A 24,566-nucleotide genomic window follows, 5' to 3' on the forward strand; every position below is an offset into this window, starting at 1 on the left:
GCTAAAACTAAGTTGGTAGTTACTGCTGCTACTCTGCTAAACTAGTTAGCCTTAGCAGTAGTTATGTTTATTTCCATCATTATTGAATTATCTATTGCTTCATTTACTTATGTAACAATTACTTTACAAAATAAAAGGCTCAAATATATGAATTTAATGCAGTTTAATCACTCAAAATGCTAAGAATTCCACTTTAGTCAAATGGCAGTTCACATTAACCTAGCAAGTTGGATTTAGCAGTCAGTTACTGCTGCTCTGCTAAGATAGTTACCGTTAGGAGTTTCGCTTGCTTTTTTTTTGTCTGTACATGATTAAATTTAGCTAGTCTCTTTTAGTTATATTAAATAACAAATTGAATGACCAACATTGTAATCAATAATAATTCAAACTACAATTAAATACATTTAAATATTTGATGTTGGCCTACAGTTAGAAGATGGTAGTTAGCCTACTGCTGCTACTCTGCCACACTAGTTAGCTTTAGCAGTAGTTAAGCTAAGTTATCTCCATCATTATTGAATTTAGCAATTGTTTTATTTAGTTATGTGGAATAACAATTTATTTCACACATAATATATTCACAAAATGTCATTTAAAGACATTTTTAATTACTTAAAATCCCATGAGGTCTGCTTGAGTGAAATGGCAGTTCATATGCTGCTTCTCTGCAGCGCTGGTTAGCTTTAGCAGGAGTTTAGCTGGGTTTGTTCCATCATCACATCGTCTTTTGTTACTGCCTCATTTATGATATGGAATAATAAACTAAATACTATGAGTGTTCATATTTTTTAATTGCAGATTACAGCAAGGGAAAAATTGGTGGGCCACATGGCTTATTTCTAGCTTACGGCTAGCAGTGGCTATCTCCCAAGCTAGTTGTCTGTCTCTTGACTGTTGTACATATTGTAAATTATACATTTCTATGTCGTAGGCCTAATAATTTTTTATATGGTAAAACAGATGCCAACACGTATTTTGGCTTAATGGGGCTGAATCTTTAAAAAGTAATTTCACTGATAACAGGACACAAAGTTCATGTCAAACAATTGTTTATTACTAATTATGGTACAAATCAATGTGACAGACTTGAAGCTTTTTTTTTTTTTTTTTGGGAAATACACAAAGTGCTGCTTAACTGACCAAACAGATATTGCTCTATAGATTAAGTACAGTTTTCAGTCTATAAAAAAATGAAAACCAACCTCTGCAGGCTCTTCAGCTTTGGTTTCGAGTTCTTTCGACTATTAACAAAACGTCAAACCAGTTTGTTTGTGTTAGTAAAATTTCACAAAAACATTTAAAGGTGATTAACAAATCATCCAAATTGGGTTAAGAGCAACATTACTGTAATCTCCTTTTCCTCTACTCGGGTCTACAGGTCTGTGAAAACTGAGAGGTGAACATCACAACGAATGAGAAATAATGCAACGATAATAAAAAACTGATGACCAGAGAGTCACACGTGGCTCGGGCAACCACTTCACAAAAATAAAACAATCATGTGTCACATAATAATAAATAAAACACAAGCCTCTCCCTCCACATTGAAGGTGAACATCGACACACACAGTGCAGAGTAACCATCTGTTTTTTTCTCTACTGACCTGCTGCTGCTTGTATGGCGTTTGTATGATTCTCACAAGAACAGTACTGAGGTAAACCTTGGATGAACTACTGTACATTTCTACTCTTCAATTATTTTATCTCAGTTTTTAAAGATTGTCAACATCATGAATCTATTTCTCTGTACAATGTGCATAACTATAGAGCTTTGGTCCAGCATTGAAAAGTTGAGCAAAGGCGTAACTCCTTTCTGTGTCTTTTTTTATTTATTTCTTATTTGGTTTTGGTTACAGCTTTATTGATAAGCCTCAGAACAGATCCATAATCTACCTGCAGGAGCCTGCTGCTTTCTCACGTTTGTCTGGTGGGTGGGTGCAGACATGTAGTTTCTTGGCCAAAGATTTGCCTGAATGAAGCAGTGGAAGCAACTTAATGTGAAAATACAATAAAAACAGAATTGTGAAGTAGCTGTTGCTGTGGATGAAAATTTAAACACTTAAATATATCATCAAAATTATATTAAACATCTCTTTAAACCAGAGTAAAGGAGAGTCTGTAGTTACATTTCCTGCAAACCTCACTTATTTCTTTAAAAACACAGACATGTAAAGCTTGCTCATGTGTTTTTTTCTAACATTTACCGAGTGTGTGTTGTGTGCGTGTTTTCCAGGCAGTGAAGAAGAACACAGCGGTGCACAGGGGAATGAAAGACTGAGATAACCAATGTGACATGGAAGGACAGATATCGAGCAGACACATGATTCTGAATAAATTGCATCATATTTCGCCTCACTTCAAATTAAGTTCACTTGTTCTGACATGTGACACTTATTCTCAACATTCACCTCTTTTTTTTTTTTGTCTTTTCCTGTGAGGGTTTTTGAGCCAAATATATGTAGGGACGTTCTTGCATGGAATATTGACAATTCTTCACAACCATATAAAATGAAGAGTTTAGTACACAGTGATGGAGAGTCAAGTAATTTCTACCCCCAAAATAACCACAAATAAATGAAATCTTGGTAATAATCTGCTGAAATAAACATTATAAAGCATTTTACTGCAGTAGAAAGCAATTCATGGGTGCAGAAAAGAAAATATTTCCATTAAAGTGGCTGATTGTAACATCTGTAAACCTTCACTTGGTTGAAAAGAATGACAAATATAAAGGAAACAACATTTATCTTGGCAGAATAGCAAGTTGAAATATAAAACAGCTAAACTGGAATGAGCTCAGTAGTTTGGTCAGTGGCAACAAACAGGCTTTAACCACACGTTCACTTAATTTCAGGGCTTAATTAAAGGGTTTATCGTGTAAAATCATGTGTTTTCTTTCAGTTAAATTTCGGGTTGCCTGGCGAAATTGGCTGTAAATGATCCTACATGTGGTTTGAGTTGAAGCATGCAGAGAAAAATTCGTTTAATAGAAAATTCAACACATTTTGTATATTGCTGTGATAAGTTACAGCAGACACCGTCGCAGCTGTTTGACATGGTCATGTTTTTTTTTCCTTTTTCGTTAAAGGTGACCCACAGAGTAAAACACTTTAGAAAAAGGGGGGGAGAAAGCCGTGTGAACGTGTAAATAAAAAGGTAAAATCTTCACCAGTCCTTGAGCTGAAATTTATGTGTTCTTTGGCTATCAGGCTTTGGCAACAGAATGACACAGTAGCTCAAAACAAAGCTGCAGTCGACTTGACAGACACTGAAACCCCTCATCATCATCATCATCATCATCATCATGTGAATGTCCTTAGTTTACTCTTGCTCTGTCCATCCGTCCGTCCGTCCTCTGAAACAATCTCATGAGATTATTAATAAATACCTGTAAAAGTTGTACAAAGTTACACTGTGACTGAAAATATTTGCAGATGAAACACAAATCAGAGGCAAACAACATTATTATGCAATTGTTAAACAGCAAAGGTTCATTTTTTTTGTCCAAAAGAGAAACTTTATCAGTGTGATTTCAATTCGAAGACAGCATTTTTTTTTTTTAGATATTTACATACAAACAATGAAGAAAAAAGTAAGCGAGACAAAGATAAAATGTATACTCAACCTCACACATATAGCTTAGATTTGCCAGTACAAATGTAAAAATTTAGAGCACATTTACATTACAAAATTATTCTTAGTACTCAGATGCAACAGACTTTGGTAAATAGTGTTTTGATTTGGTATGATCTCTTTACTAAATCCCTCCTCATGGGAACCAAAATTTGGGCAATAGTCTGGTCTGTAAGGCCAGAATCTAAAACTCTTTGAAACAGCACACCGTATGTTTTTACATAATTCTCAGATATTAATCTCTTTTTTCATGTTTTTGGTTTCGCCAAGGTCATTTACATAGCTGTGGTAATCACACTGACAACACATAGTTTTTGTTTGCAAACTCATGACTGTCCATCCAGGTGACTTGGGAACATTTTTCATTTCAAGATGAGTTCATCCACCTTTGTTGTTTTTAATGGCTGCCACTTTTCCACTCCACTGTTTGGCCCGAGAGCTCGTTCATTTCGGGAGCTCCTCTAGAGAATCAGTGAGAGGGTCCATTGGTGCAGCCGGGCCGAGGTCTGGCTGTTTCAAACGCTTTATTGTGTTTTTCAAGGCTTGCCTCTTGTTGCAGAACCACACACGCACCACCTCCCTGTCATAGTTCAGTTTCTCTGCGATTTCCGTCATTTCCTGTCCGGAGGGGTGTGTGTTCTTCTCAAAGTGGCTGTTGAGGATCTCAAGCGCCTGTGGGGTGAAAGAGGTCCTCCGCTTGCGTTTTTTGGAGGGCTCGCTGCCGATAAACTCAGTCAGGTTCTGCATGCCGGATCGGTGGCGGGCCTCAGCCTCGGCCATCCAGCGCTCCAGAACGGGCTTAATCTTCTGGGCGCTTTTAGGGGTGATGTCCAACTTCTCAAACCTGGCAGGATATAAAAGGCCAGGGTTCAGTTTGCCTGTCAGACTGCTACCTATAGTGTTCTCTTGGGCTTCCTGTGGTAGGAAAAAGTGGCTTCTCAGGATGGTGTGTCTGGGGAGAATTGAGAAAAAAGAATCTTACTTAGGTGCCCTGCCAGAACAAGGGATAAGCTGCCTGCCTTTTAGTCTCCTCAACCAGAATGCCACAGGGACTGAGACTAATGTCCAGGTACACATCCGAGCCAAACTCCTGAATTCTGCACCTGGAAACACCTCAGCTGCAGCAGCTGGAGGTGACGGTTGCCAGTGGTGTGTTAATTTTCTGCAGGAAGCTGTGCCTCTGTCCCAAATTGGCAATAGTGGAGCAAGGAGATATTGCCAAAGACTAAAATCAGGTCCAGCTGAACCAAAAACATACCAAACATCTAACTAAATACTGCACTTCAAAATTCTCATAAATCAAAAAAAAAATAAATAACACAACAGGAATTACTTCCAAACATCCCATTGCTTTTCCTCAGGTGATAAAAAACAAAAATCCACTAATGCATGCAGTTAAATATGGCACCATCATTTATTTACAAAAAGAGCTTGAATTATTAATCAAAATGTACATTTAATACATTTTTCAAACTTTCTTTCATCCTCTAACAACGCCTCATTTTATATTTAATAAGAATACATTTACACACTCTAATCCTGAAAGTTCCTGCAACTTTACGTGACACGTAATTCTGACTTCACATGTACTCTACGCTTTTTAGCAAGTCACAGTAAGAATGGAGAATGAAGCTTTTTATAAAAACACTGCTGGCTGGCGGCTCAATGACTCTGTCAGGTGCTTTGGTCTGTGATAGGAGCAGATACTGTGGATGCTATTAGAATCAGATATGACGGAGATGATTGTTCTATATTTGACAGTAAAAAGATTCCTCTCATGTCTGTTACGTTTGTGGTTTTTGGCGGGCTGTCCTGATGCACTGCCACTTTATCTTTATTTTATTCAGATGTTTTTATGACAACTGATACTAAGATTAATCCTCGTGTGCTGAAAATGACTAAAACTTTGGTTCAGTTTATTGATTTAATTTACTGTTACTGAACTGACCTCACCAAAAGTGGATTTTTGAAATCAACACCAACATTGATAATTGAGAGTTTAAAAAAAATCTGCTAATGATATATACATATAGAAGCAGATATGTGTTCATCAATCACGTGTACTCCGTGAAACTTTTAGTGCCATCACTTTACTGAATAATTTATTTAGGAAAAATCTTTTAAAATAACTGTGTATCTCTGCAAAACCTTGAATGAAAATTTCTGTTAATTTAATGTTTTTGCATTTCATTTAAATTAGGATATTTGACCTTCATTTCCAGTTTGTTATTTTACTGTTTTTGTTTTGTTTTTTACAGTGATAATATCAGCACACATTTTTGATAAGGATCCATTACATTTGATTAATGATTGTAACTTTGACAATGCAAACGCACCAAAGTTCAGGCTTTAATAAGTAAATGTTTTTTTGTAAATATTTCAATGCTGCTTTGTATTTCTGGTGATTTACAAGTTACATGACTAATTAATGGACTTTATGAACACCACCCTGACAGTTAATATTCACCAGTAATGTCTTCAAAACTTGAAGTGATGCAACCTAATCCGACTGAATAGATTTTAGTCTTGATTTGTTTTTGTTTTTTTTGCTTGTTGTTTGGCAATTTTGACACTGAACACATAGATTGTGTATATTCTATTTAAAGTATAAATACACCATTACCAGCTGCACTTTCTGACTCTCTCTTATCGTTATTGTTTACTACAGTCATTCTATGATGCTACTAACCAAGAAAAGTCTTTCATCGTTGTCATGTTATAGCCTCATTTTATTTTCCTTTTAATAACAATTTTAAATTGTACGTCCTCAAATTTTTTCACATGGTAGAGAAAATAGTACTGAATTTTGTTATTTTTCCAAAGTATTGTATAGACGTTGGCAATTCAACTATCGTGACAATGCTATTTGACAAGCTGACAACAAACATGGGAAGAAAGATTAAGGATGATATGTGATAAAGCTTCAACACACGCTGAGTACTTCAACTTTTTTAATGAAAGGACTGCTTTTTAATGGGTGTCTCTGTGTGAGATTCCTGTTTGTGAGACTAAGTCGTCTTGCTGTGACCTTGGTCGTCTTGTATATTTGCAGTTCATTCTGTAGTTTCTCTCTCTGTACTTTGTCAGGATTTTTTTCTCTTATTTGATAGCAAATAATACAGAGGCAGCATAATATGAAGGGAGAGAAAAGATTGATGACAGAACAGAGGTGGACTGCACCCAGGGACAATGTGACTATACGGTCAGCGTCTAAGATGCCTAGGTCATGAGGACCCACCCTCAGGTCTCTTTTGCAAATCTTGATCTAACAGAGATGTCCAGAATAAATAGCAATTAAATTTAAGTTAAAATCTTCATTAAACATTACGTCAGTTAACAGAGGAAGATTTCTTACAATAGCTGCTTCTAAGCTCTGATTTCCAAACATTTAAGCAATTTTAATATTGCAATAATACAATGGTTACCAACAATATAAAAGATATAATCAAAGTGCATTAATAGTGAGAGGTGATTTGCTCTCTAAATAAACTTTATGCCAGTATAATCTCCATTTCCATGGTAATCCATGGGGTCTGTCTGATAACGTCAGTAGACGTAATGAACCTAGTTTATTCCTCCAGCAAATAGGCCGACCCTAACGACCAAACAGAGACGATTTCTAGTCACTGTAGAGTCTGACAGCTTGAGCTAACATTAATGCTGTGTAGAGATGGTGGAATTTCCCAAACTGAATAGACATATAAATATAAAACTGCCTTGCAAACTCAATATTGTTGTAACAAAGATATTTGCTGATTTTTTTCTCTATGACAGATTTAGCTACTTTAACTTCACATGGGCTATTTTTAAGACAGCGCCTTGTCGCTGATTCACCAGCACAGTGGATGTGATCAAACATTTCCAATACCAGTTAACTCCAGAGCACTGTAAAGCTCCAAAGTCAAAATGTATTGAAAAAAGACGGATGAAAACATTCTCGAAAATTCATAACATGTTTTTATCTAATGAAATATTCTACTTAGATCCATATTTGTTGGCGTATAGGCTTTCAAAGACAACATTTTCACTGCGGTCACAAAACTGTTTGCTCTCCGGCTTGCTGCACACGAGGGAGACACACGCCTGTATTAACAGAGCGGTCTAACAGCAACATAAATGATATTCATTAAAGAAAGTTGATTTAATAATAATAAAAAAAAGAGTTGTGTTAATATCATAGCTCCAGGTTTTTGATTCAGCTCTGGGAGTGTTGATGTTGCCAGTGAAATGGAGTAATTGTGATCACTATCTAAATGTTGTGCTTACCAGTCAGATTACCTGTTTGGATCTACTTGTCATATAATATTAAATAAATAAGTGAACATGAGTTAGCTGAATGTGTTTCTGGGACAAACGTGAGTATGTGAATGCTTTTAGTAAAACAACTCCTGAGCTGACAGCAGCCCTGACGGAGAGACAGCAGAGATCTACTCTGCTCTCTGTGGAACAAACAATGCACACGAGACGTTTTTAATGGCGAGGTGAGCTGCTGCAGACAACAACCGTGAGGGAGAGATGACCAATGCGTGCACGAACTTCCTCTGCTTCTACACCTCGTTTGGTGCATTCCGACTTGTCGACAGGCGGTATTATTTATAACCTCCTCCTAAACAGTGGAAAGAGGAGGGCTCCATACTGCGGGGAATACATTAGTAAATATGAGGAGTCACCAGAGACAGGACATTTCATGGATCAACAGGAACCGCAGATACTAAAATGAGTTGAGAGCTGCTCAGCTGGGGTATGCACTCCCTCCTCTAGTGCATCAGCGCGTGGGAGAAATGGCCCTGAATGCACCTCCAGCCTCTCTTCTTAAAAGTACCTCAGGAGCCTGCTTAGACATGCTGTGTGTTTAGGCCTGAGTTACAGTTTGCCTGAAGGTCTGCAGCGGTGAACCAGAGACTTTAAGAGGTATGTGCTTAAAATCAGGGCTGGATGATACGCATCCCTTAAAATCTACAGTGTAATTATCAGATTTAGCTCAATAACAATAAAAATAAATTTTTATTATTATTATTTTTTATTATTATTATAATTTTTACACACCTGCACGTCACTTTTCTAATGTTGGTTCACTTCTGATATGTTTGTACTGCTGATTGGTAAAAAGTCACTGGTTCATGTAGCTACTGTCTGTTTATAGACATTTATTTAAACCTGTCAGGAAGGAATACCTGATATAAAACACAATAAGAGAGAAATATATCTTTTTAGCTGTAAGAGATTTTGCGACACTGTTTAAATTGTGGTGTCTATCCTCTTAGTATCTCTGGTTGTTACAGTAAAGACTTACGGTCCCTAACCTTTTTCAATAAGGGCCCCTGACTGACATATTTTATAGATATTTCGTATTATATTCAATGCTTAACAACAACAGTATACAGATCAACTGATAAACTGTAAAATGAATCCAACAGTGAACTGCAGGATGTTTGTGTAAAACAAGCAGATTATTTCCAGTGAATGTCACATCAGAGATGAGTTTTTTGATAGATTTATGAACATTGTAAACAATTCTCTGTATTTTTAGGTTTTATTTGTAACAATCATATACATTTCATAGGCCTCTTTTCGACAAATTCAGTGTTTTCTTCTCCCTGACACTTGGTCATTGTCCTATTGTTGTTTTAACTGCAGGACGAGGCTGTTAAGCAGACACAGACTGAGACTGAGAAATTGTTTCTAAGTTTAGGTCTACATCTTGAGTAATGCTCTAAACTTTAAAAAATAACGAATTTAGTTTTCTTCACATACGTGAATGAAATGCTGAGATATAGGCCTACTGTATATTTTTTTAATACGTTTTCTTACACCCCTTAAAGTCAAAAAGGTTTTGCGACCCCCCGAGAATCCTTGGTGACCCCTAAAGGGGTCCCCAGTTTGGGAACATGTTGTATAGACTATTGTGGGAAATGTCATTGATATTAAATGCTATTTATTGACATAAGATAACATATACTGTAATATTTTATCCATATCACTTAATCAGACAGTCACATACTCATGTTAGATACTTGATACCTGATTTAGGTATTAATTTTGATAATTTTAGACTGTATTTTATCAGGCAAAGTTCATGTAAGGCCTCTGTTTGGCTTATTTTTGTTTAATAGAAAAAGAACTTTGTAGAAAAGCATTTTTAGATTGTGTTGTTTTAGTACAATATTGACAAATTCTGAATGTTAACCTGTCTGATTGAAACATTTGGATCTGTAAAACATTCATAACATCAGTGTGTTTATTGTCTAGCTCAACTTAGAGCTGCTGATAAAATATAAGATTATGTTTTTATAGGCTGGTCATGTTTATTTATGCTGGGTCAAATATGTCTGTTCAAGAGATACCTGATGAGGACATTTATAACATCTTTATAATGGTGCACTGAATCCTGGCAGTGAGAAAACACTAATTATGGTGAGTTATTAACATTTTTCATTTTCAATTGTGTAATTAAAATGAGAAATGTGTGACAGTTTCGACATTTTTTATATTCATATTAGCTAAACTGAGCCAGATTTGAGCCAGGAGAGGACACACTGGCACATCATTGGTTTGATGATGCCCTCTTGTAATGCCCGTGCCTGTTAAGATAAACTAATAAAGTGCCTGGAAACATACTGAGCAATGAAAGCAGACAAGATGGAAGCATCTGTCAGTGTCTGTTCACTGTCTGGGTTCAGAGCTGGAGCCCCAGAGCTAACGTGACGTCCCGCTTCTCCTCAAACTTCATGTCCGTGTTGATGTTAACTAAACTAAAGCATGTGAAGTTTGCCCCTCTACTTAAAACATCAGGATGTCATGTCCAATGTCATACAAACAAAAAAATTGTCTTAACGGCATGAATAACAGCCCACAGAGTGTTTATTTTTGAAGCTAATGGCTTTTAATGTATGTTATAAATATTTGAATTATGCCTGGCCGTAAATATTTCATGTGTGATTTCAAGACTTTAAACATTAGTCAGAGATGGCTGGGCCTCATAAGAACCCCAGCTCCTGTACTGTTTCACATTTTATCGGCTGTTTGATGTTGATGTGATGAAATTTTTAAAAGTGCGTGGCAGCGCCGTGTCACATAAACAGTACAGGTCATCAGCAGCGCACATGTAGAGGGACATTAAAATTAATACAGGACTGAGAACTGAAAACAGAAACGAATAAAGATTGATGCAAAACAGGCCACGGTTAGATTTTACAAGATATTTAACATTAACTTCCATTTGTCAACTTAGTTATTAACGTTAGACTTTAAATTGTTTTTAGCATTGTAGAATAATTTATTTTACTATTTGGTTCTCTTTAAAAATAATATTTGGACATGATGTAGCCCGATTATTCTGACTTGAAAGGGAAACGTGGCTCATTTGGCGTTTTCATGCAAAACGTAAGTCAAGTGGAAAAACAGGAGGGATGAAACACTGATTGTCTGATTGTCTCATGAATATATAATGCCCCATTTATGACTAAACTGTCCTGGTGGCAGCTGTAAAACATGGCAATCTTATTAACAGATCATTGCCATCAAGCTCTCTCATGTTCAGGCGGAGTAGGTGGCGTCGGGCCTTAGTAATAATTAAATGCTTTAAGTGCTTCGTGTAATACTTGTGTATGTATTTTGCATAAGTAACGCGCGGCTGTCATGTCAGCGAGTGAAAGAGATGGGAGAGGCAGAAGCGTAAGTACAGACATGAGAGCTTCGTTTGTCAGGGTGGTAATAGTCAATTATGTATTTTAATATCTTAATAATGTCTGTTAAAACACGAAAAAGAAAAAGAGATGGCACCAGACAGCTCAGTGAGGCTGCATGACTTTATCTGCTTTCATCTGACAGATTTAGGACATGTTGATCAGAAATAATGAGCCATTTATTGTTAGAGTTTTTCCCCTCTTTGTTTGCTCTTACCTGCAGATGGCAGACTGGCTGTATGCCGGCCCCTCAGCGGCACTGAGCGCCTGGCCCACCTGAGTCTGTGTCAGGCCCAGGGACAGCCGGCGGATCTTGAATGCTTTGGCGAATTCACGAATCTCCTCCAGGTTGACCCCGTCCACCTCGCTGGGGGCGGTCTGCGGGTCTATAATACAACACACACATCTCATTTTATTAGCCCTCTGCTCCTCTGTCGCTTACCTCATTTTCCAGAGTGAATGAAGCAAACATCCAGACATATGTGATCATGAACGTCTCTAAACAACTTTAAAAAAAATAGTCCAGCTCGGGGTCAGGATTTATTATTTCTCTCTGCCCCTCTGCTGTACACTACATGTATCTAAGAGATGTTTGGAAGACTAAATCCATCTGAGGTGTGAATGCAGGCGTGTCATGGCTCTGACTTGCAAGTGTAAATCTTTAATCTCACATACAAAAGCATATGGACAAGACCACATGACACAGAGCTTGTTGATTCAATAGATGGATCGATGTTGAGCAGATAGATACTGTGTGTCTGTTTCTTGTATCTCATCTGTATGAATACACATATATTCTAAAGTTGGCGCTCCGAAATAAACATTAAAGAATATATAAAGACATTACTTCATCCATCTGACCCTATGTGAAGACAGTTCGGGCCTTCAAACCTCCAGCGAGCCTCAAACACAAACGATACCCGGCTCCAGCCCAACAGAGAAAACTCTTTATACAAAGAAATGCTGTTCGTGAATCTCCCCATTTGAGCAGATCTGAAAAAACTTCAGTGAAGCATTTTGAAGAATTTCCCTGCTAATAAAAAGTGATTTCACATTGTACATCAATGTCAGGTGCCCTGGCATCCTGCTTACTAAAGCAAAGTTTGTGCCTCTGAATTATTCATCTTGGTCATTATCAATGAATTATTAAAGGAATCCTCCAAGCGTATTTAAGCAAAAATCTATGGGGCTGCCATCTCGTTGTGCCTCATAAGTGACGTGTAGCGTATGCGGCGTGCTCCAGACGTGTGAACACTTGGAAGATGAGGGACTGGAGACGACTAAATGGGAGGGATGAGCACTCACAGCTTCGGGTCCCATCATCTCCACATTGATGAGCATCTCTTCATCATTCCCAACAGAGTCTATTTACTCAGTGGTTTGAAAGACTAATGGCACTCTCCAGCAACTGGTCTAACCTCTGGATCCATATTTGTCTTTAGACATGAAGTCACAACCCAAACATAATTTAACATTTAAACCCTTCTAATCTATTTTGGAATAATGAACGGTGGAGTAAAGCCTGACAAAACAAACAGAGACGTAAATAAAATGTTTGAAAAGCCAAATTAAAAAACAACTGAAACAATGGAGATAAATCAATATCTCCACCTCCAAAAGCTACTTTTCTTCACAGCAATAATACGCTAACAAGCCTAATAATTACAACAGGACAATAGCAAGTTAAACACTCAATTTATCTGCTGAAAAGGAATATGAGAGAGAACACTGACATAAATTACGGGCAAAACTCATGTTATTAAATGCGAGTCCCACAATGAAGTCAAGCTTTTGTCTTTTTGTTTTCTTTTGTTGAAATGTTCATAATCAACCTGAAATAGACTAAATGAAGTTTGAAGTTGTGACCAACTATTCTAGAAGTTAGAAATCTCAACCCAATCAGTGGAATAAATGTTGGCATTGCACATTTCTGCAAAACACAGTAACTTTTGTGCATTATAATGTAGTGGATATGTTGGTAAAAAACAAAACAAAACACTTTTTGTGGTAGTATCCCTGCTGGAAATACAGCGATGTCTGTAAAAAACAACCGCTGTTCGTGGTGCTATCCCCGCTGGAAATGTGGTAATGTCTCAGTAAAAAACAAATGCTTTACGTGGTGCTATCCCTGCTGGAAATGCAGCAATGTCAAACTAAAAAACAACTGATTTTCGTGGCACTATTCTGTCAGGAGATGCAGTAATGTCTCTGTAAAAAACACCCATTTTGGTGGCTACAGATCTGCTGGAAATGCAGCGATGTCTTGGTAAAAAACACACCACTTTTTGTGGCACTACCTTGTCTGGAAAAGCTGCAATGTTTCAATAAAAACGGCTGCTGTCCGTGGTACTATCCTGGCTGGTAGACTCACAAGTCAGTCTTTAGACGCTTTTCTTAACTAAAGACTGATGTCTTTCTCCCTGATTTTGTGTTTAGATGGGCGGTTTAAAAAAACTCCTCACGTTGCAGAACCAATAGTAAATCTGCAGGGCGGTCCTTCGGTGGCTCGCTGAACTCTTGTGCTCGTAAACATAGTCTGACTGCATTAAAAGTTTTAAACAAAGTCGCTGTAAGTCCTTCATTTCCACAATCTTGTGGACTGAGCACACGTTTGATAAAACGGAGTTAAATCTCTCTGCATCCATTTTCAAGCTCTCTGTGTGTTTGTTTCCTTGCGGACGAGAAATGGGGGAGCGCACATTTCCAGGAGGGCGTGTCCTTTTCAAAAATGCAAGAGGCGTTGCTTTGTTGCTGGCCGTTTTCTCCGGTGTGTTAAACACACTTTAGAAAGGAGTATCCCCAGACTATCAGAAGGCGGAGATCTCTGATTGTCTGGTGGCGAGACTACCTGGCTGGAAACATAGCGATATCTGTAAAAAAACAACCGCTTTTTGTGATACTATCCCCACTGGAAATGCAGCAATGTCTAACTAAACAACAACCGCTTTTCGTGGCACTATTCCATCAGGAGACACAGTGATGTCCCTGTAAAAAACACCCATGTTTGATGTCTAAAAATCTGCTGGAAATGCAGCGATGTCTTGGCAAAAAACAACCACTTTTTGTGGCCCTACCCCGTCTGGAAAGCTGCAATGTTTCAATAAATACAATTGCTGTTTGTGGAACTATCCTTGCTGGAAACGCAGCACCAAACCCACGTTTGGTGGCTAAAAATCAATCAGTAAAAAAACAAACATTTTTTGTGGTACTATCCCTGCTTGAAATACAGTGATGTTTGTAAAAAACAACTGCTGTTCGTGGTGCTATCCCCGCTGGAAATGTGGTAATGTCTCAGTAAAAAACAAATGCTTTACGTGGTGCTATCCCCGCTGGAAATGTATAAAACATCAACATTAACACCTGCTGGAATCGCACCTCTTGATGACAAAGTCAGCTCAAACACTAGGTCACTTTAAACACAGTGATATGTAGGACTGCACAAAATATTGAAAATTTACCTTCGTTGCGATATTAAGATGCACGATATAGGTATCACAAAGATGGCTTGAACGGCAATATAGTATATTTATAGTATATAGTATATAGTGTTTTGGATGTTATTAACATACATACATATTACAAATCTGACACCTGTCCATCCGCTCACCCGCTCTCATCCCTGGCTCTCTGAAGCTCGGTGTGCCACAGTTTCCTGGTATCGCTGGTAGACAATGACCTTGTATTTTAAGGTTCATAAAATACATCTAAATTCACAAATATGTAGAATATTACCACAGACAGTCCTGTTATCTTACATCTAGGATGGTGTTTTACCATCCAGGGGATGCGCCACGTGTTTTCCCCCTGATAATGCTTCATTGTGACAATGTGACTGTGTTACTGATCGATGCTGTCCTGACTCATGTCTGATGATATTTAACTGCCAACAGAAAAAGAATATTCTCACCGGCAGCTGCCATTTTCTTACCATATATGTCATAGATGTCACACGAGACCTGTTTTGTTGTTGTTTCCTGTTTTGGTCATAGCTTTAATAAGTGAAAAGAAAACAAAAAAATCTTCTCAGAATGAAAGAGTTTAAGTATATCTCTGAAAATGTTGAACTATTACATTTTTTTTTTAAATTTTAATTGATTATCACATATTATAATATATATCACATCTGATTGACCTTATAGTGGGTTGATGATGTTGGTGCTCTCTAAACTCGGTTAAAAAACACAAATGTTATTGGAGACCCACTCAAACGACCAACACCATCAACATCATTGCATTTCTTTCTTTTTTTTATTCAGCTTGCATACATTGGCTATTCATTGTCTGTTGTCTATGTTGGCAGCGCAAACCTAAAGCAGAAAGACATCAAAGCTGTATCCTTCAATATTTATCACAAGTCATATCGTCATCCCAATATTCAAAGTTATCACATATCACATGCTTTTCTGAAACTGTGCAGCCCTAGTGATATATGTATGTATATATATATATGTATGAAATGTACATATGCAACGTATTTATCATCTCCTGTCCCTCTGCTGTGCTGTTTTAAAGCTGGTATTAACATACGATCTGTATCTGTATCCGTTATCTGGATGTGGACATCAGATTCAAGGTTTTGTTTAATTTAAACTGGGTATTAATGTGCATCCTTGTTATGTTAACTCTAATCACATGAGATCAGATATCACTGTAAATGTTTAGTTGCATTTCTCTGGATAAATAAAAGTTAAAATAAAAACAAAGCCAAAGCAAAACACTGCTGACATTCCTCTTTCTCATTGACATTTTCCCCATCTGATTATTTTTAAATAACAGTAACAGACATTCTCAGCTTTTTAATCTGTTTCTGGCACTTTTGTTTGTGGCCAGCGAATGCAATGACATTTCATCTTCTCTGCTCGGCAGACGACTCTGATTCTGTCATGGGATTTTCCTTTGTGTATGTATGCTGTAAGTGATATTGAGAGGAAGTGATATGGCTCGTACTCAGCATAAAGCATTAATTCTATTTACTGCAGAACAGAGCCACCATGATTTTGTGCAGACTCAAAAATGGTTTATAAGATATTTTCCGAGCTACGAGTAAACACAAACTAAACACGGTGTCTACAACAAGTTGATCAATGGCGACTTGTTTTTTTATTAAATTCAGTGGCATTGTAGCTGCCTTTGAAATGAGTTTACATGGAGTTTAGGGGAATCGACTCTGACAAATGAAATTTATCTGAATAAAACAGAGTTTTTAAAGGCAATAGCTGCATGCTGACAGGCTGTGGCCCAGTGATTTATAAGGTTCTGCCAAAGGCCCACGCCTTGGGAGAATGAAACCTATGTTCATTAAACATAACACACGCCACTTTGGATCGTCTAATAAACCAAAGAACTGACAGTCAGGAAAAAATAAAACAATCGTAGGAGGCAGGGATCAGTCAAAAGCTGTCCACACTGATAGTAATGGAGATACTGGGTGTCCGCCATGTTGGATTTTTTAAGGGACAGTTCACTGAAATTAGAAAAAGACATTTTTATTCTCTTACGTCTGGTGGTATCGAGCCATACAGATGGTTTTGGTTTTATTTTGAGATACCAGTCTCTGAGACTTTAGCCTCCAGCTCAAAACAGTGGAGCTAGGACTAGGCATTACACCGATATCTCAATGTGAGACTAAATATCGCCTTAGATTTTGGACGTCATTATATTGTATACTGTGTCCAATCTCTTACCATTAAATCAAAAATGATCAGAAGCTCAATTCTGAAATTGTTGTGTAAATAGTTTTCTAATAAATAATAAATAAAGCAACTTCTGATCAACCCATATCAATGTCAGGTTGAAATATAAACGTCTGGTTTGGCCCCACCCATTTTTTATTTAAACCCCTCCCACTTTGGATTAAACTCTGCCTATTCCAAGTTTGAATACAGATAATTTAGTTGGCTAAACAGATATATACAAACAATATACAGATAGTGGTGTACTCGCTCATCCCTATCTTATGGCCAATGTAGCCATGTCTTGATATGTCTTATTCCTCTGTTCCATAGAGCGCCATTACTACGACTACCATTTATTGTGAGTAAATACCAATACCACATGCGTACTCCTGCTGCTGTACATTATTCGCCAGAGCATCATTATTAATCCGCTGTTAGCTCCTAACAAATCCACTATTTCCTCCTGTCTAGATAAAAGCTAAAAGCTATAGTGGTTTTAGGGAAATTATTTAGCCTTCTTTAAAAATGAAGGTATATATTTGTGACCCTTTTTGTATTTACCTCTTCACTAGAAACAAATTAGTTTGGGGCTGCATGGCTGGAAATCATGAGAGGTAAGTGAGAAAATGGGCGACCTAACCCTCTTTTCATGTGTTTTCTGTCTTTAACTACGTGTTTTTATTTATGCTGCTGCCCATCTTGGCCAGGTCTCCACTGAAAAAGAGATTATTTTTCTCAAGGGGACTCTCTTGGATAAATAAAGGTTAAATAAAAATAAATAAAATTTCATTGCACATTCGCTGTCATATGATCATGATACAAGAGTCAGTGGACTTGTATAAACAGAGGAGGGTTACGGTTCTTTCTTCCGTGTATTTGAGGGCATGTTGTGTTTTTGTGAGCTGTGTCGGACACTTACTGCTGACCAGCTGCCCCACGCTGAGAGCCGAGGAAGAGGAGGAGGTGGAGGAGGAGGAAGAGGCCTGGTGGAGAGGACTCTGTCTGTGGGGCATGTGGAGCAGGTTGGGCTGAGACGATGCGGGGCCTGTCTGACCCTGCTGAGCCTGAGGCAGCTGGACACACACACACACACACACACACACACACACACACAGCTGATGCAGTATATTGACAGCATGTAGTACAGAAAAATATCCATTATTCCCTCCCTCACATCATCACAATAATCATCATTTACAGTAATCATGTCATTATGGTGATTGGGCGATAATATTAAATCTCATCAACCAATCAACAGCTATTAAATTAGCCACTTAGAAGCTGACTCTAATGTAATTTACCTGTTACTTGATGAATAAATGTTAATTACTGCCTGCAGTATTTAAACTGACAGAGCAGAGTGTCAATAGTCTGCTCAATAGACTACAGCAGAGGTTTACCATTGCAGGAGACAGTGAGAGTCAACTCAGGTACTCCTCAGCTTTACACACGCTTCTCTGCAGAAATCAACTAGAAAAAAGGAATACTGCTCATGACAATTAGAGCCTTCTCCCTCGTCATCAGACCTGTGAAGATGCTAATAATGGCAGCCTGAATCTGAAATATAAACATGTGGACACAGCAGTCCCCATATCAAACATAATTCATGATCCACAAGCTACGTGCTCTGATGGCGAAAAAACGATGTATTTTCATGTTTTATGCACATTTGAATTGCTTTTACAAGATCAAGATGGTACGTCCTCGCTTTTAAAGCGAAAAGCTGTCTCCGCCATGAGCTAGGCCGGCTTCTCCTCTCCTTCTTTGCTATTAATTATTTTCTCTGTGGCATGTGTTTGTTTGGTTGGTGGGGGGTGTCAACAGCGATGCACACACTGTCAGGACTGTTGACAGGCTCGGAGAATTATCTAGCTTCACTGGAAATATTCTAGACTGCAGGCTCTGACAACCGTAAATTATGCCTGTGGAACAATGTGTACATGCAGGCTTTGAAGTGGAGACAAAAGCATAAACATTATTACAAATGCATTAATTCATTCAAGAGTATGATCTGGTGTTTCAGGGAGCCGCAATTAGGTGTCCATCTACTGAGAGTTCATCCATTCCGCACTGTACGGGCCTTCAATGTGAACTTTTACCCTGTAATTCTGCGCTGACATCGTCATTATCAAGTCAATAACATTTTCATTGTTGTGTGCATGCATCTGACTCCACAACTGAATACTGTATAGATCTTTGAATTGGGTGGTGAAAATGTTCGAGAGTTTCTCGCAGTTTAAACTCAAATGTAGCGTATAGAAGAGAAAGAACTTTTGTGTTTTATGCGGCCTCCCCTATATCAAAACAAAATACTTGTTGTTCAGGTCAGAGAGAACAAATCATAAGGCTGGAGAGTGTGATTGAGGAAGGAGAGGTGGAGAACAGAAGCATGAGTGTTTGAGTTTTAAGTGGGGTGATGAAAAGTGTGTCTTTGTTTTTTTTTTTGTTTTTTTTTGGTTTGGGCTCTGCAGGGGCGCAGCAGGCTCCCTGAGAGAGAGTCTGAAAGGTTGGGTGACAAGTGCCTCCCAAACATGCACAGACACACACTGAAACATGGAAACACACATATATTGTGAATAATTTTACCAAAAGCTACAATTTTCCAAGTGGGATGATGCAAATGAGCGTTATGAGTGTTGAAGCAGGAGAAAAAAGGGGGTGTTTAGCATAAAGCAGACCTGACTAGCGGAGCTGGAGTATTGCTTTCATGAATAAACAGAGCTCTGGTGTGACTCCACTAGGTGTTGCTCATTCAACAGTTTTAAAGTCAGCTCTTGATCATTGTTGAAATATCAGTACATAATAAGCTGCTCTACAAGATATCTTCTTTTGTGTGTGTTTGTGCATCAGAGTGTTTGTTACCTGCTGTCCAGGCTTGATTGGTGACAGCGTGATTCCCTGGGTGTTGATGACAGGCAGGATCTGATTGCCGATCACCGTGGCGATGATCTGGCCTTGAGCGTTGGTCAGAAGCTGAGGTGTAATTGGCTGTACCTGCAGTGCTGGGTTGCCACCCCCTGATTGGCTGGAGGGCCCTGCAGAGTTGGGCATCAGTGGGATTGTTCCAATTATCTACAAAGGGGGTAGAGAGGAGACGAAATCAGCTGGGCAGTTTTAAAAGGAAGATGGAGCAGTGAGGGTAAACGCTACTGGAGGTATCAGTCTTAATGATCTCTGCTGGCTGCGAGTCTTTTTGTGGCTTTTTGCATGAAACAAAGCACAAGCCGGCCATTTGTGTAATGAGGTTAATCAGAGTGTTAAAATCAGTCTGTGTGTATTTTTGAGAGACAAACATGCACAAGTGTCCACTGATCATCTGTCACTGAGGTGGTTTTACAGGCTTGAGCGAGTGAAGCCAAAGCAGACTGCTGGGAGCGCACTGCAAAGGTCAGCGCTGAATACCTGTGTGTGTGATGGTGCACACCACTGACTGTATTATCCATCACCAGGCCAAGACCGGGATGAGTGTGCGTATGTGTGACTGTGTGTGTCTAAGTGTGTTTGTGCCTAAGTGTCTTTGTCTGTCTCTGGTGAGAAGGAGTGAGGCTGCTGAGAGACACAAACCCCCATTTCACCCTCTCTCTCTTACACACACAAACACACACACACACACACACACACACACACACACACACACACACACAGGCAGAGAGGATGAAGTGGAAAGAAAGAGCAAGAAAAGAAACAATAAGGGGGAGAAAAGAGGAGCATCAGAGAGTGAGACAGGACCCTGTGTTTCTAATTCAACTCTCAGGGTCCCAGGGGTACTTCACCCCTCCTCCACCCCCCCTCCAGCCCATGCTTTCCTCTCCTCTGTGGCTGTAATCAGGAAGGGCAGATCAAAGGGGGCGGCAGAGTGTCACTGCAGCGTTTTAGCTCTCAGAGCTGCCAGAGTGTGGCCAAGAGTGGCGCTTTAGGGGGGACTTAGCGCCTCTTCACTATGATGAAGGTTAATGTCATCTGGGGACTGGTTCTGAGCAGCCGTCGCCCCGTCCCCCCGCTGACATCGCTCCTCCACCAAGCCTCATTACACCGGAGAGCAGCTCAACACGGATGAGACGCCCATCATTCCAAATTCTGTTATTTGGCATCTGGGCAAAGAGCTGCTTTTGCAAAAATTGCAACTCTCCTTCTTTAACTTTACATTTTAGTGCAAGATTCTAAACCTCAACACAAAACTACAAACAGCTTCTACATAGCATTAACTGAGCCTCGTCTGCCTCCCTAGTCCCTATCGTCACCAGTGATGTGTTTCAGTGCGTGGTCCTCCTCCCCCTCCTCTCTCCCCCCGTCTCTTTGACATAATAGGGAGGGATCAGCGAGAGAAAGGTGGGCCGACAATCTGTAATTCATCCCTGCCACGGCTCATTTGCTTACGTTGCTTCGCATTAGGGGAGAGATAATTTATCTCTCTCTCCGCGCCGGCTTTACAAATTCGCTGTAATGCTCTCCTGCCACTTAGCATATTTTATTGCCCTGCCTGACGCTCTTGTCTCCGGAGTCCCACTGATCCCGCTTTGCATGCCACTGTGGCAGGGAACTTGTTCCGCTCAATTATTCATCGTCATTGGACTAAGTGGTTGTTCTATAAGCATAATAAAAGAGCAGGCAACTGACAGCTTAGCTCTCATCCCTGTCCCACCATGCATCGCCTCTCCATCTGACTATCTCGGGCAGATGTTTCATGGCAGTGTCTCACAGCTCTGCTCGGGCTGGACGAGTTCTTGGTGTAGTCAACTGTTGGAGCGCTAATTTATAGACAGAAGGGACTTTATTATTCACTTTTCTAATGGGAAATATTGACTTCATTAATGCTAAGGTTTACAGAGCAGGGCCATCATTTATGAAAGTGTAGGCTGGGTATCAAACCGCAGTACTCGTTGAGTACTACAGCGTGTCTGCAACATCAAAAAGGGTTTATTATTGAAATTATTTCAACTTTAGGAATTCTTTTAATAGGAATTTTCAGATCTAAGTCAAGACATGTCTTTAAACTTTAGCTTATATTTCATTTTGGCATTCATTACGTTCATCATTTAACACTGATGTATTCGTCAGTTTGAAAACATGTTTATATTCTCCTAATTCCTATCAACAGATATCTGCATATATGTGCATAAAGAAAGATTTTGGTACAGGAAACGTTCTGGTTTCTGTTTTTAGTCTGAGCAGTTTTGACCAATCACGTTTGAGCTGCAGGTAAACAGCCTGTGTAAAGAGCAAAAGAAGTGGAAAGCACTCGATCTTGAAATGTACTGGCTATCGTCTGATGACAATTTAGCTTTTTATTACTTTTTAAAAATATATCTGTATTCATATGCAGATATGATCGGTGCACCGAAAAGGAAGTCTGGGCCCACATATCTGCTGTCTACACTGGAACCCCTAAACTATTGAGAATGTATAGCTGCAGCCACATTTCGTTTAGGCGTACATGACACCCCTACAAACAACACCCACAACCACACAAGACAAACCCACCAATGTGAAGGCTATTTGAACCCTGCTACAATGCAACATATTAGTTAACTAGTCCATACTTGGGGATGTGTTATGTATAGAGGAATAAGACATCAAAAACAGTATATTAGAGAAGATGCAAAATCAGAGCACTGTAAATGCACTGTGTAATAAATATTAATGTAAGACAAACAATGCACACTGTATTTAGAAACATGCTTTATGGCAAAATACATGGAGCATAGTTTTGGCTGACAGCACAGAGGCACGCACGTGCAAGGGGCTGTGTGCGGGCACACAGGTACACACATACAGGTTTCGATCTGCAAGTGTTGGAGATAAAGGCTTCCCAGCCAAACTGTGGTCCCAGCGTGCATGCGCAGCTCACGCCGCTGATGGTGCGCACAGCATGAATGGGTAGTGGACAAAAACGTGAATATAAACAGTAGAAATGTGGGAAAAATGCAAAAACGGCATTGTGGCTGTCTGCACATGACCAAGATGAAAGCCTATGTAAGTTCAGAGAAGTAGGTCAAAGCAGTGAGGAGGAAAACGGACGATGACGGACGGATGGAGGGATGGACGGACGGAGGGAGGGACAGAGGTTTCTCCATTTAATAGTAAGATAAATGGGGCCAAACACAGCAATAATCCACCTTATAATTAATTATGCATGAAGACATGAACCATAAGTAATGAGATGTAACCCCAACCCTTACCCTAACCTTAGCCACCTTAATTTTACCCTTACACTTCATAGCTAGCATTTTCATCAGGGGGCTGACGTGTAGGTTTGTATGTTTGTGCATAAAAATGCTTCTAGGCAGCTTTTTAAAAGAAGTACAAACTTATGCAACACTTCTCTAATATTTAAATCTCAACTTACTTCTGTGAGACAACAGTGACTAATGGTAGCAATTGCCAAGTTACTGGTTTTCTTCTTCTTAAAGCTGAAACACATCAGGCCTGGCTCTAAATCCTTCAGGTTATGTACACCAGTGAGATTACTCTTACGAAGGCTGCACAGCTAAAATTTGGTAAATGTGTGCTTTCAAACCTGCAGTACTCCAAATCAACCAGCACTCTCTGGACAAAAAGTCCAAGTTTGATGGTGACATGCAATCATTTCCATTTCTTAAGGTGCAATTTCATTGTGCCGCTGTTTCATAAATAAGCAGCTTTTAGGACCTCCTCTAATTCACTGCTCTCCTCAGTTATCTTTCAGTTTGTTCTCCTTTATTTGGCTTCCTGTGTTTGCTTCCCACTCTACTTCGTATGGCATGTGAGTAACGTGCCTCTCTCCACCCAGCAGAACTCATTAAGATTATGCTGCTCTTGTTTCCACAGAAATGTCATCTCATCTCTCCAGCCAGGGCAATCTGTGTCTTTAGCCATGGTCGCCAGGCAATATCTCTGCCCATTTTCTCTCCTCCACTGTTCATGCGGTGAATTGAGACCCGAGAGGGAAAATGTTTGGGAAGTTTGGACTCGTGTCAACACACAAGTCCAAAAAAGCTAACATTCAGAGCAAATCAAAGGCTAAAACAGCAGACTCATAATGGTGCACTGGACAGAAGATATTTCCTGGGTAGGGTGGCAGGTATTTCCTATCCATTCAACAGCCTTTGTTTTATTTTCTCAAATATACAAGATGCAGATACAGTAAAGTAGATTACAGTGATTAGTTGTTTATTTATCCAACAAAATGTCAAACATTAGCTGGCTGCAGCATCTAAACACAAGAATGTGCTGCCTTTCTTTGTTTTAAATCATTAGAAATGTAGTATCTTTGGTTTTTGGAGTGTTGGTCGGACAAAACAAGCAATCTGGGAACTTGTAGAGCATCGACACAATAATTAATACTGAAAATAATCAATAGCTGCAGCCTCACAGTAGATTTACAATTACAAGGGTAACAGCAGTTTACACTGTGGTTACACTTGATCTAAGGGCTAGAAGCTTCCATCAATACAAAGGGCACACTTGCTTTGCAGGTTAACCGTGCATGTGTTCTTCACCTGTTGTTCTCTGTATTAGCGCCAACAGCATCCACCCTAAGGGCCAAACTCTCACCAAAGACTAGCAACGCTGAGAGTAAGGGGGGTGGATAGCC

At 39.2% G+C, this 24,566-nt stretch overlaps 1 protein-coding gene across 4 annotated transcripts in view; it reads right to left on the reverse strand.

Annotated features, from left to right (window-relative positions):
- Nucleotides 1-1,244: 1,244 nt before the first annotated feature.
- Nucleotides 1,245-24,566, reverse strand: part of pou6f2 (POU class 6 homeobox 2) — a 101,894-nt gene continuing 78,572 nt past the window's right edge. For 3 of the 4 annotated variants that reach the window (XM_049564974.1, XM_049564976.1, XM_049564975.1), the window contains 4 exons: nucleotides 19,856-20,065; nucleotides 17,913-18,066; nucleotides 11,536-11,704; nucleotides 1,245-4,585 (listed from right to left, as the gene is read on the reverse strand). In XM_049564974.1, coding sequence (XP_049420931.1) covers nucleotides 4,078-4,585; nucleotides 11,536-11,704; nucleotides 17,913-18,066; nucleotides 19,856-20,065 — 1,041 coding nt within the window. In that variant the 3' untranslated portion in view covers nucleotides 1,245-4,077. The remainder of the gene's footprint in view (nucleotides 4,586-11,535; nucleotides 11,705-17,912; nucleotides 18,067-19,855; nucleotides 20,066-24,566) is intronic. The other variant, XM_049564977.1, reaches the window with a different exon arrangement.

This window comes from Epinephelus fuscoguttatus, linkage group LG21 (genome assembly GCF_011397635.1).
Source record: "Epinephelus fuscoguttatus linkage group LG21, E.fuscoguttatus.final_Chr_v1".
Classification (NCBI taxonomy): domain Eukaryota; kingdom Metazoa; phylum Chordata; class Actinopteri; order Perciformes; family Serranidae; genus Epinephelus; species Epinephelus fuscoguttatus.